Raw genomic sequence first — 13,362 nt, forward strand, 5'->3', positions numbered from 1 at the left:
TTTATGGAACCCTGCAACAGGGACAATATCTGAAAATTTAGGGTTTTTTCGTGACTCTAAGCCTATATCATCTGGCCCTTTTTTCACATTCACTTTTGGTTGTGATTATTTATCTGGAATTTACAAGGTGGTGGCGTTTCGTCAAGAAGGAAAAGAAGTGAAAAAGAATGAAGGTTTATGGAGAAATGAGGTGCGAGTTTTCAGTTTGGGTGATAGTTGTTGGAGAAATATTCAAAGTTTTCCAATGGTTCCTCATATTTGTAATGAAGGCGTGCATTTTAGAGGAACTGTCAACTGGTTGGATCTTTGTGACGACGTCGGCTCAATTTCTGTTGGAGATATATTAAAAGTTTATATTCCTCATGTTAAGCTTTTTGTGATTGTTTCCCTTGATCTTTCGCCGGAGACATACACACAATTTTTGCTTCCTAAGGGTTTTAATGAGGTGCCATGTGTGGTGCCATCTGTTCAGGTACTGATGGACTGTTTTTGTTTTTCGCACGATTTCAAGAGGACTGAATTTGTCATATGGAAGATGAATGAGTTTGGAGTTCACGAGTCTTGGAGTCAGTTATTTAGAATTGAATATGTTAATCTTCAAATGCATGACCCTCCGATCTATGATAACTTGGATTTACTTGGATTCACGAGATGTGATACTCCACTGTTCCCTTTGTACCTTTCCAAAAATGGTGACAAATTGATATTGACATCTGATGAAGATGCCAGAGTAGTAACTATCTATGATCATAGGGATAAGAGAGTAAAGAGAACTAGAATTTCCAACGAAATAAGTTTGTTCAATGCCATTCATTACGCTGAAAGTTTGGTTTCGACTCCTTGGAAGTAAGCTCTCTTTCGTGTATAATTGTTTGAATCTGTGGTATTTTATGTATTCTGTTTGAATCTATATAAATATTTTGTATGATGCCTTGGATTGATTATATTTGAAAATGATAATCTATTGGTCAATGTTAACAAATTGGCAATCGACTGGATTGAATATTTTTCTCTCGATTTTTTTTTTTAACTCGGTATCCAATCCAAAGACCGACCGATTTGGGAGAGCAATCCCCTCGTCCACTAGGGGGGGCCATTTAAATTCGGCTGTGTATGAACTAACATTGATTTGGTAACGGAAAACCCTTAATAAAACAAAGTGGAAGCTGGAATATGTGAAACTGATTGTTGAGAAAGTGGTAGACTTGTACAAATTTCCCGCACCTATATATCTCTAGATAGATGAAAACAAGAAAGACCATAAATATACAAACAATGAATTGGTCTAAGTGATATGGGATTGAAGATCCTTAAGTAGGGGGTCAGGGATTTGATCCTCCTTACTCTTGGATATGGAGAACATTAAGTTGGAAGGGGATAACTCACCTAGTATGCACCATGGGTTCTCCCACGGAGATTAGTTACCGATAAACGGGAGTGGAAACTTTGTACCTATAATTATTTAATTCTTCAAACTTTTTAAATTTCGTTTCTTCAAAACTGTGTTACATAATTGTACCAAAAAAACCGTGTTACATATAAGTTGAATAAACTGAGTGATCCTAATACAATGTTTAGAGATCAACTATCTCATTGTCTTTAACCTATATACTTGTGCCAATTAAATATTATTCTTGGTCTAATTTTATTGACCCCAGTTCAAGTACATCCCTGCTAATTTTGAAAGTGAAAATAAATTTATTTGTATACCTTATGATAATGATATTGCAATATAGTCTATTTTTAATGACAAAGATCCTATTAAAGAATGAGGTACAGGTTTTGATCACGGCTTCATGGTTGAAGAAGCTAATATTCTTCTCAATTTACAGATGGATATGGCTGCACTTTTAACTATTATAATAATGTATTCGTTTTTCTCTTCTGTGTTTTTGTTTTATATTATTATTTTGATGTTATGGAAATATATTTTGATTTAGGTGTGAAGATGTAAAGGAAGAGGAGAAGGAAGATGAACAGGAAGAGGAAGGGTATTTGTTTTCAGAGGATTAACTAAGTGACACTGATCTTAGGATTGATGGAATATTTTGTTATCAGATGATGATGATCGGCCTAGTGACATTGATCTTGGGGACGATTTTTACTATATTACGATTATGTACTATGATCGAAGCATAGGAAGCGAGCAAATAGTAATCTTCATTTTTTCATCTTTTGATCTGTTTTGAGGGGCTGAAAACATGAACTTTGTATTTTGTACAGCCAAACACAGTTTTTTTTTTTTTTTTTAATTTTGGTTCATGACTAGGATATTTAGTTTTCAAGGTACACCGACATTTGTTCAATTTGTAATAAGTATAGCACTGAATCTGCTTGTTTTACTTTTTTTTCTTTCTTTCATTCTTATAATCTCAAGCTAAAACAAAAAGTTGCAGCAAGTTTTGTATTTCTGTGCTATGTATGTAACTGTGATTGATTTGTTACGGTGACTGCTCTTGGCACTTTCTATATCTTCCAAACAGTATATATTTTTCACCCCAATTTTTTCCCAAGTTTCTAAGATATTAAACGTATTTGCGAACATTTCACTTGAGAAAAATTACTGAGCTTGGACAGTGCTATGTTCTTTTCCATTAGCTTATCCTACTTAACTGTGTATATTTTCTGCATTTGTGAACAAAATCTTATTAAGTTAATGAAGTTTGGGTATGAAACATTGGAAAAGATGTGCATTCTGGATTTTGATATTTTCTTTGTTTTAAAGATTATGTCAAGTCATACAGACTTAAATATAGTATTTGAATGTTATGATAGGCAAAAGGTGCATTTCTTCTACAGAATAAAAGATTTTATTCCTTATTTATATTGAACTCTTTAGTGATAACAGCTTGACATAACTCTCTTCTTTACAATAGAAAAATTCAGTTCATCAGTTCTTGTTTGAAATTATTGTGTATTTTTCTAATCTAATTTTTGCTCCTAATTATTGATTAAATGATTATCGTTGTTCCTTGGTTTTACTGTGTATTTCAGTTATGGTCGGTTTGCATATGCACTAGAGATTGTGGAGTTCACAGACAGCTAAAAGTTGAGGCCATATTTTCCGAATATGTGCCGGTTATCATATCTGTGTTTCTCTATCTCTGTTTTTTTTTTTTTTTTTTTTTTTTTTTTTTTTTTTTTTTTTTTTTTTGTGATTTTGAAATGTGAAGTGTTTTCGGTATTTGTTCGAAACAGGGATGTCCCTAGGCTTAGAAACATGCTTGTCTCAATTCAAGATGGGAAGTATATGGCACTGTTTGCATTTGATATAATTCTTTACTTAAAATGGAACGATGGACTTGCTCAGATTAGACTAAAGTAATTATATCATTGATGTAATCAAGTTCATGTTCTTGGAAGGAAACTTTGTAATACTTAACATGATGTTTTGAAATTAACATAAAACAGATATCTATATCAAAATAAATTGTTTTACAAATTTTGTATGAGTACAATCTAAGTATATTTACTTGTCCTTGTCATTGATTTCAATTATGCAATAATGGCCGTCACACTGTTTAGATTATACTAATGAGCTTACACGATCATGCCTAGACATTGAAGCAATATGGGACTCACATGCCCTTTGAGAAACAAGAAGCGAATTAGACGATATTTCACTCCGATTGCACTTGCATATCCATGGTAAGTTGCTTAGCCATGTCCCGCCAATGTTTAAAGATGACGGTGCTAAGATACAAGATGCTCATGAGAATTAAGGGCGACCGATTGAAAGGGGCTTATATAAATTTCAATTGGCTTCAAGAAGTCTTCCACCATAATGTGTCCAAAGTCTTGCAGATTGATAGCAAGGGATGGAGGTTGTTAGAGATCAACGTTTAAGACTGAGTGTATCAAAGCTTATTTGGTCTACCTAGTTGGCTGCACTATCTTCACTGATAATAGTTAGTAATATGTTTGTGTTAAAGATCACTTATTTCTTTGATGCTCGTTTTTTGCGGTTTTATGGGAGCAGGTGTGGCACTGGATAGGTTGTGTGGGGGTTGACTTCAACATTATTTCTAATCACTTTGTGCAGTTCACTTGTATATCAGGTTTTGGCAAAACTAGGAGGTTTTTTCTTCAGTTAATCTGGCTTTTGTCATCTTGGGTGATTTGGAATGAGCGTAACAATCGTTTGTTTAAAAATGTGATAACCGAGGTTCCTAGATTACTTGATAAAATTAAGTTGTTATCATTAGCGTGACTGAAATCTAAAAATACCACTTTTCTTTTTGGAACTCAAATGTGGTGGTCAAGTCATATGGTTTGTCTGGGCATTGACTAATCACCAGAGGTTGTTTCCTCTTGACTTTGTTACTTTGTTCTCTTTGTATATTGGTAGTGGTCTTTTAGGCACACCGTATACTAAGAGATTACTATCGCCTTTGATAATATAATTACATTTTGACTTGTTCAAAAAAATAAAAATTCAAATTTTATTTCACGTGAATAAAATTTGACAATAAATTTAACGTCTTATAAAAATTGAAAGTCTTCTCAGTGGGGAAGTACAAACACTTCAACATGGAAATAGTATACACGTAGAGGCAGCCTTAATGAACAAAACTTCATATATCCATACTATATATCTATAATATATATATACACTATGTATAAAGAAAACTATCCTTTTTTTACTTTTGGGTTTGATTTTTCTTTTAAAAATACCTTCAATTTTCAATAGAAATAACGTATGTAACAAATCGATAAGAATAAATTTAAATATTAAAATAAAAGCCTCTTCAAAAAAAATTAAAATTAAAATAAAAGTGTAACAAACACAAATGTCCATTTTTTTCCTTTATCATTTAAAAAGTGTAACAAACTAGATGTGTGCATCTATACTTACTTTTCATTATTCCAATTATACCCTTAAATAACAATTTTTTCTATAATAAAGATTGTTGTTGGTGTCGTTAAAAAAAAAAAGAATTTAGATTATAATATTTTTTTTTGTTATATTGTTTGTTTCATTGAAATAGATAAACATGGTTAGTTTGATTTGTTATTAACGATTGTTGTTGGTGTCGTTAAAAAAAATAAGAATTTAGATTATAATATTTTTTTTTGTTATATTGTTTGTTTCATTGAAATAGATAAACATGATTAGTTTGATTTGTTATAATTTGAAAGCAAAAAATATTTATATTTTTACTTTTAATCAAAATTAAAATTTAATAAAAAACATCGTTCATAATTTTCAAACGTTAGCGCAAAAAAAAGAGCGAAAAGACGGGTACTTGAGTGCCCGTCTTTTCGCTAGTCATCATGATAATAAGATGCATATAGTGTTGAAAATCCTGCATAGTTGCAAGAATTAAATAAATGCATTTTTTTTTATCCCCGTGAGCTTAGCTCAGTTGGTAGGGATATTGCATATTATATGCAGGAGCCGGGGTTCGAACCCTGGACACTCCACTTCTCCACAATTAAATTGTGTGAGCTCTAGCCACTAGGCTACTTGACAAAAAAAAAATGCATTTTTTTTGGTACAAAAAATAAATGCATTTTAATATGGATTTATGGCAAATTATATGGTACATCCATATATTTGAGTATACCGGTACACCTACTCTTTAAATTAATAGTTAAATAAGTTTTTTTTTGAAGAAAAATATTATTTTTTATCATTTATAATTATAATATTTAAATCTTATTCATAAAAAATGTCAACAAAATAAAATTATTATTTTTTGAATTTTTATCACTCATAATCGAGAACATTCAATATTTTTTATGATAATATGTAAAAAAAATTGGGAATTTATACGGTACACTCACAAAATGAGGTGTACCGGTACTCCTGCTTCTTAATTTTATAAATGAACGATCATTTTTTATGTAGTAAATAGCTATTTGTCAATATTTATATTTTATAGAACAACATTTCATAAGAAAAAATATCGTTTAATTTTTTATAAGAATCATAATAACTTTTTTTACATATTATCGTTGATACTTTTGATGAATAAGATTTAGTTATTATAATTATAAATGATAAAAAATAATATTTTTCTTCAAAAAAACAACTCATTTAACTATGAATTTAAAGAGTGAGTGTGCCGATACACTCAAATATAGTGGGTGTACCATAGAATTTGCCAAAAAAATTACTATAATTCTTATAAACAATTAAATGATGTTTTTTCTTATGAAATAATGTTCTACAAAATATAAATATTGAAAAATAGCTATTTATTACATAAAAAATGATCGTTAATTTATAAAATTATGAAGCAAGAGTACCGGTACACCTCACTTTGTGAGTGTACCGTAGAAGTTCCCTGGATTTATAACATAAGACCAAAAGACATAAAGTTCCCTGGATTTTGTAGAAGTTCCCTACAAAATATAAATATTGAAAAATAGCTATTTATTACATAAAAAATGATCGTTAATTTATAAAATTATGAAGCAAGAGTACCGGTACACCTCACTTTGTGAGTGTACCGTAGAAGTTCCCTGGATTTATAACATAAGACCAAAAGATAAAAACAACATATTTATAGTTTAAGACCTCAATTGTAACAACATAACCCTTTTTTTTTGAGAGAAGTAACAACATAGTGGTACAAATGGGTGTACAAATGTCTACCAATCTTTATTCTTTTGTTTATTTTCCCCTTGATATTTAGCAACATAATCTCCATTTCTAGTAACAACATAACCCTAGAAATTCCCATAGCGATTTTTCTTGTCCAATATTTGTTCTCGCTCGCTTTGTGTTAGGGTTTCACGTTTTCAACTTCAACGTCTTCACTGCTCCAATGGAGGATATCCCTCCGATTAAGAAGCAACATCTTCAATCCAACACGCCATTGCCGCCGGTGTTCATTCCCAACGAACTCATCTCCCTAATCCTATGTTTCCTCAGCGTGAAAACCATCATGCAATTCAGGTGCGTAAGCAAATCATAGAACACTCTCATCTCTGATCCAACTTTCATCAAATTTCACCTCAAGAAATCATCACAAAATCATCACTTAATAACACAGCTTACTGACCGTGATACTAGTGTCTTGTCCTTGCATCTTGTACGTGAGACTCCGTCAATTGCTGTTGCCTTTAACCACTTCCGCTGTCCCATAATAAGTGAATTTCCTCTGGTTGTTGGTTCTTACAACGGATTGATATTTTTACTTTCTAGGCCACGCTTAGTGACACACATTAAGTACTGGTTCTATGTTTGGAACCCTGCAACAAGGACAATATCTGATAAATTTGGGTTTCTTCGTGACTATAGGGATAGCACTTTTGTATTCAGTGTTGGTTGTGATTATTTAACCGGAACTTACAAGGTAGTGGCACTTCATATAGGTAAAAATAAAGAAAAAGAGATCGAGAACAAAAGTTTATGGAGAAGCAAGGTTAAAGTTTTCAATTCGGGTGATAATTGTTGGAGAAATATTCGAAGTTTCCCTTTCGTTCCTATTTTGGGAAATGATGGTGTTCATTTTAGTGGAACTATTAACTGGTTAGCTATTCACAGTGACTACGCACCAATTGAGGTTGGAGGAACATTTAAAACTCTTATTGGTCCTGTTGAGAAATGTGTGATTGTTTCGCTTGATCTTTTGACAGAGACATACACACAATTTTTGCTTCCTACGGGTTTTAAGGAGCTGCCTTATGATAAGCCATCAGTTCGAGTTCTGATGGACTGCCTTTGTTTTTCGCACGATTTTAAGGGAACTGAATTTGTTATATGGATGATGAAGGAGTTTGGAGTTCAAGAGTCTTGGACTCAGTTATTTAGAATTGAATACGTTAATCTTCAAATACATACTATGAATGGAGATACATTGCTGCCATTGTACTTTTCGAAGAATGGAGATACATTGATATTTACAACTGAAATAACCAACAAAGTATTTATCTATAATCGGAGAGATAAGACAGTAGAGATAACAATATTTGACAACAGAATACGTTGGACATCGGCCATTGAATACGTTGAAAGCTTAGTTCCAACTCCTTGGAAGTAAGTTCTCTTCAACTGTTTACAATTGTTTGAATCTATAATATTCATGTTTGTTGGTTTATTATATACCCAATAAAAAATGTATGTTGGTTTAAAATCATTTTCATGTTACAATAACATGTGTGAATATTTCATATGACAGTTTATTTATATTATATTGGGGAATGAATGATTATTCATTGTTAACGGTTTGACAATCTATTTGATTGAATAATGAATTTGTTTTTATGTTATATTAATTATACTCTAGAAAATGATTCTCACAAAGGAGTATTTATTCCCACTTGCATATTACAGAAAATCCTAAGCACAAATAAAACTAGCCGGGATTAATTTAGTAACAAAAAAACCCTTAATAAATCAATGTGGAAGGTGGGATACAGGTTCATGAGCAAAGTGGCAGTGTTAAACATAATTTCATTAACAAATGGATGTGAGCAAGAATAATCATAAATACTTAAATTCTTCAAATTAACCATAAATTTATTAATTTAATTTTCTTCAAAACTAAGTAATCCTATTACGATGTTTAGAGCTTGTCTTTCAACATAAAGACTTGTGCCAATTGGATATTCTTCTTGGTATAATCTAATTTTTAATAAAACGACCCTAGTAAAGCTTATGGTGCAAGCTTTGATTCATGGCATCAAGGTTAAGGCAAATTTCTTTCTTTGTTTATCCAAATTGTTGTTGAATTGTTTTACTAAAAAATGCCAATATATTTGTTTGAAAGACGATGATAGATTTACGGTGGACGTATTAGTGTGTATTGTTTTATTATTGGGCCTCTATTCTGTTTTGGGTTTTTTTTTCTATATTTTTTATCAGACTTGTATATATAGGTGACACACACCTATTTCCAAAATAATGCAAATCATAATTTCTTTTAGATGAATTACATTCAGTTCTTGTTATATGGTATCAGTAGAAAACCAAAGTTGATTCCGCTCCACCTTTCAAAACCCTAAAATTCATCTTCTTCATATTCAATTCCATTACCTTTTCAAACCCTAAAATTCTCTTTCTTCTTGTTCGTATTCACCATGGCTGAAGAAGATTCTTCAGATTCTGATGTACAAAGCATCGTCAACGATCGACATTCAAAAGACTCGTCGCAAGATCCGCGTAGTCCATACTTTCTCCATCCTAGTGAGAATCCTGGCGCTGTTCTCGTTTCGCCGCCTCTGAACGACAACAATTATCACAATTGGTCTCGTGCGATGCGTCGAGCTCTCTTATCGAAGAACAAAATCAAGTTCATCAATGGTACACTTCTTCAACCTCCAGTTCTTGATCCCAATTATGATCTCTGGGATCGTTGTAACAACATGGTAATTTCTTGGATCACCAGAACTCTTTCCCCTCACATTTATCAAAGTACAATTTGTATTGATTCTGTGTATGAATTATGGAAAGACCTTGAAGATCGATTTACCAAAGGCAATTATTTTAGGGTTTCTGATCTGCTTCGTGATCTTCATTCGATGAAACAAGGTGATCGCACACTTTCTACCTATTTTACTGATATGAAAATCATTTGGGACGAATTGGAGGATTTGCGACCTACTCCATCTTGTGTTTGTGCCATTCCTTGTTCGTGCATACTTTCCACCTCTGTTCGTACATATAAAAATAATGAGTATATACTCTGTTTCTTTAAAGGGCTTAATGACAATTACACCAACGTTCGAACCCAAATTCTTTTAATGGATCCTTTGCCTTCAATTTCTAAGACATATTCATTGGTTATTCAACAAGACTCTACTCCCACTGAACAACCTTCTGAATCCAATGTTTTCAGTGTCAATTCTTCCACTACCAATTCTGCTCAACACAAAGGAAATCATGGCCTAGGTCGAGGACGTGGGAAAGGTCCTAAAATCTCAATGTTATGCTCCAACCGCAATAAAACTAACCGCACTGTTGAGAACTGCTATTTCAAGCATGGCTTTCCTCCCGGATATCGATCAAGAAATCAACTTGATGCTATGAAATCCTCTTTTAACAACGGTGGTCAAGAACCTAAACCAACACCACACCCTAACACTAAAAGTGTTGAATCTAATACAGCTGACAACAACTTGCCCTTGTCACGGACTAAGTACCAGTACCTGATAAATCTTCTCAAATCTTCCAAGCTTGAGTCTTCAACAGGAAAATCCATAACCAACAACACATCTTCTCACATGGTTTCAAGTATTGCCAAGACAGGTAAGTCTCTATATCATCCATCTATTTGGATTCTACACTCAGGAGCCTCGGATCATGTGTGCCCTTTCATACAATCTTTTACAACTATCTTTAAAATCAAACCTATCTTAGTGAGCTTCCCTAATGGAAATTCGTTATTTGCTTATTACGCTGGTAGTATACACTTTTCTGAAAATCTTTACTTAGATAATGTATTGTTTCTACCAGAGTTCCATTTAAGTATAATTTCGATTTCACAACTGACTAAGAACCTAAACTGTCTATTAATATTTTCTTCTAATTCTTGTATGCTTCAGGACACATCTACCCAGAGGACGATTGGGGATGTTGAGCTCATTAACAACCTCCACATACTCAATCAAACTCCTAAGGGTCATTCCTTTCCTAATAGTGTTTCTTTTTCTGTCACAACTGATGATTCCCAGTCTGTAACTGAAAATCTTAACAACACTAGTTTTCCATCTTCTGTTAATCATTCTATTAGTAGCTTTCATAATAATTTTGATGTGTGGCATTATAGGCTAGGCCACCCATCAAATTATGTTCTGCAGCAACTATGTACTTACTTTCCATATATCAATTTCAATAAAAATCTGATTTGTGATCACTGTCACTTGGCTAAGAAAACCAAATTACCTTTTCCAAATAGTGAACATACTTCTTCCAATTGCTTTGATCTTTTGCATATGGATATATGGGGCCATTAGTTCCATATCTTTACAAGGATTTCAATACTTCTTGACCATTGTTGATGACTTTTCAAGATATACTTGGACTTTTCTTATGAAACATAAATCTGATACAAGGTCATGTATTCAAAATTTCATTTCTTTTATCTCAACTCAATTTTCTGCAAATGTCAAAGTGATTAGAAGCGATAATGGTTTAGAATTTCAAATGTCTATTTATTATTCTTCTTTAGGAATTCTTCATCAAACCTCTTGTGTGGAAACCCCACAACAAAATTCCATTGTTGAAAGAAAACATAGGCATTTATTGAATGTTACAAGATCTCTTCTTTTTCATTTCAAATTACCTAAATATTTTTGGTCATATGCTTTAAGTCATGCTACATTCCTCATCAACAGATTACCTACTCCTGTCATTCATAACAGAACTCCCTTTGAGTTACTTTTTCAACAGCCTTCTACCTTCCTTGACCTTAAGGTGTTTGGTTGTCTGTCATTTGCTAGCACTTTGGCTCAGCAAAGAGACAAACTTGACCCAAGAGCAAGGAAGTGCATATTTTTGGGGTATAAAATTGGGACCAAAGGTTATATCTTATTTGATCTCACTACTAGAAGCACCTTTATTTCTAGAAATGCTATTTTTCATGAAGAAATTTTTCCATATACAAATTTACATGATGTTAATGATGGAAATCGCATACATTCTGATGATGATGATGATGATCCTTTGATATTTGATGATTCATTTATGTCTATTCCTAATAGCCAACAACAGACTCAACAAATTCAAAGTGATTCATCACAACCTGAAATTATTGTAGATTCCCCTTTAAATAACATGGAACAAACCATTTTGAGAAAGTCAAATAGAATTATAAAACCTCCAGATTATTTGAAGGATTTTCAATGCAACATTGTTTTAACAAATTCTAATCTTTTATATCCTATATCAAATTACTTGTCATATGAAAAAATATCATCCTTTCATTATGCTTTCATTTCTTCTATCACTACACATCATGAACCATCTAGCTTTGATGAAGCTGTCCAACATGAATGCTGGAAGCAAGCAATGAATGATGAGCTTAATGCTCTTTATCTGAACAACACTTGGATGATCACAGATCTTTCTCAAGGTAAGAAACCCATAGGATGTAAATGGGTGTATAAAATTAAGTATCAAGCAAATGGTGATATTGAAAGGTATAAAGCTCGATTAGTAGCTAAAGGGTATACTCAAGTTGAAGGTATTGATTTCTTTGAAACTTATTCTCCTGTTGCAAAACTTACAACTGTTAGACTTTTAATTGCTATTTCTTCTTCTCAAAACTGGCATTTACATCAATTAGATGTACACAATGCATTTTTGCATGGTGATTTGGAAGAAGAAGTTTACACGAGTTTACCTCCTGTTCTTACTTCTTCCAAATCCAACCAAGTTTGTAAATTAATCAAATCACTTTATGGATTGAAACAATCCAGTAAACAATGGTTTTCCAAATTGCCACATGCCTTGCTCTTAAAAGGATACAAGCAATCCGTTTCAGATCCCTCTCTTTTCATTAAAAATAACACTGCCTCTTTTACAGCTTTGCTTGTTTATGTAGATGATCTTATTTTAGCTGGAAATGATATCGAGGAAATTACTAGTATCAAAGAATTTCTTCATAAAAAATTCAAGATTAAAGACTTGGGTTACTTAAAGTATTTCCTCGGATTGGAGATTTCAAGATCTCAATCTGGTATTCATGTCTGTCAGCAAAAATATGCATTGGATGTTCTAGCTGACACAGGTCTCCTTGCCTCAAAACCAGCAGCCACACCAATGCAGAGGGGCACCAAATTGTCACAAAAATTAGGCACTCCACTTGCAGATCCTATATCCTATAGAAGATTGATTGGTAAATTGATTTACCTTACCAATACAAGACCAGATATCTCTTATTCGGTACAGCAGCTCAGTCAATTCATGAACACACCAACCACTCTTCACCATGATTCTGCCATAAGAATCCTTAGATACATTAAAAGTTCTCCTGCCTTGGGACTTTTTTTTCCTTCCAATTCTCACCTACAGCTGAAAGGGTTTTGTGATTCAGATTGGGCAACATGCCCGGATAGCAGAAAATCTATTAGTGGATTTTGCATCTTTTTGGGAGAATCATTGATTTCATGGAAGTCCAAGAAGCAAGCAACTGTTTCTAAATCATCATTAGAGGCAGAGTATCGCGCCATGGCATCTACAGTTTGTGAATTGCAATGGCTTACTTATCTTCTCAAAGATTTCAATGTCCCTTATGATAGTCCCTCACTTCTTTACTGTGACAGCCAGTCAGCACGCCATATAGCTGCAAATTCATCTTTTCATGAAAGGACAAAACACATCGAATTAGATTGCCACATAGGACGAGAAAAATTACAGCAAAAACTATTTCATTTGCTTCCTGTTTCATCTTCGCAGCAGTTGGCAGATTG

General features: G+C 32.9%; 1 protein-coding gene across 1 annotated transcript; it reads left to right on the top strand.

The window, feature by feature from the left end:
* Window positions 1–6,773: 6,773 nt before the first annotated feature.
* Window positions 6,774–7,991, top strand: LOC25496941 (F-box/kelch-repeat protein At3g23880). Its single transcript, XM_013597690.1, has 2 exons — window positions 6,774–6,904; window positions 7,154–7,991. Exons 1-2 carry the CDS (start codon window positions 6,774–6,776, stop codon window positions 7,989–7,991), a joined length of 969 nt encoding a protein of 322 aa, XP_013453144.1.
* Window positions 7,992–13,362: the final 5,371 nt, after the last annotated feature.

Source organism: Medicago truncatula, chromosome 6 (genome assembly GCF_003473485.1).
Source record: "Medicago truncatula cultivar Jemalong A17 chromosome 6, MtrunA17r5.0-ANR, whole genome shotgun sequence".
Taxonomy (NCBI): domain Eukaryota; kingdom Viridiplantae; phylum Streptophyta; class Magnoliopsida; order Fabales; family Fabaceae; genus Medicago; species Medicago truncatula.

What these genes read in the sequence shown, in the direction of transcription:
- LOC25496941 (XM_013597690.1), top strand. Translation starts at nt 6,774, where the DNA reads ATGGAGGATATCCCTCCGATTAAGAAGCAACATCTTCAATCCAACACG. An exon ending in AAAACCATCATGCAATTCAG is followed by an intron (nt 6,905 to 7,153) that starts GTGCGTAAGCAA and finishes TTTACTTTCTAG; the next exon opens with GCCACGCTTAGTGACACACA.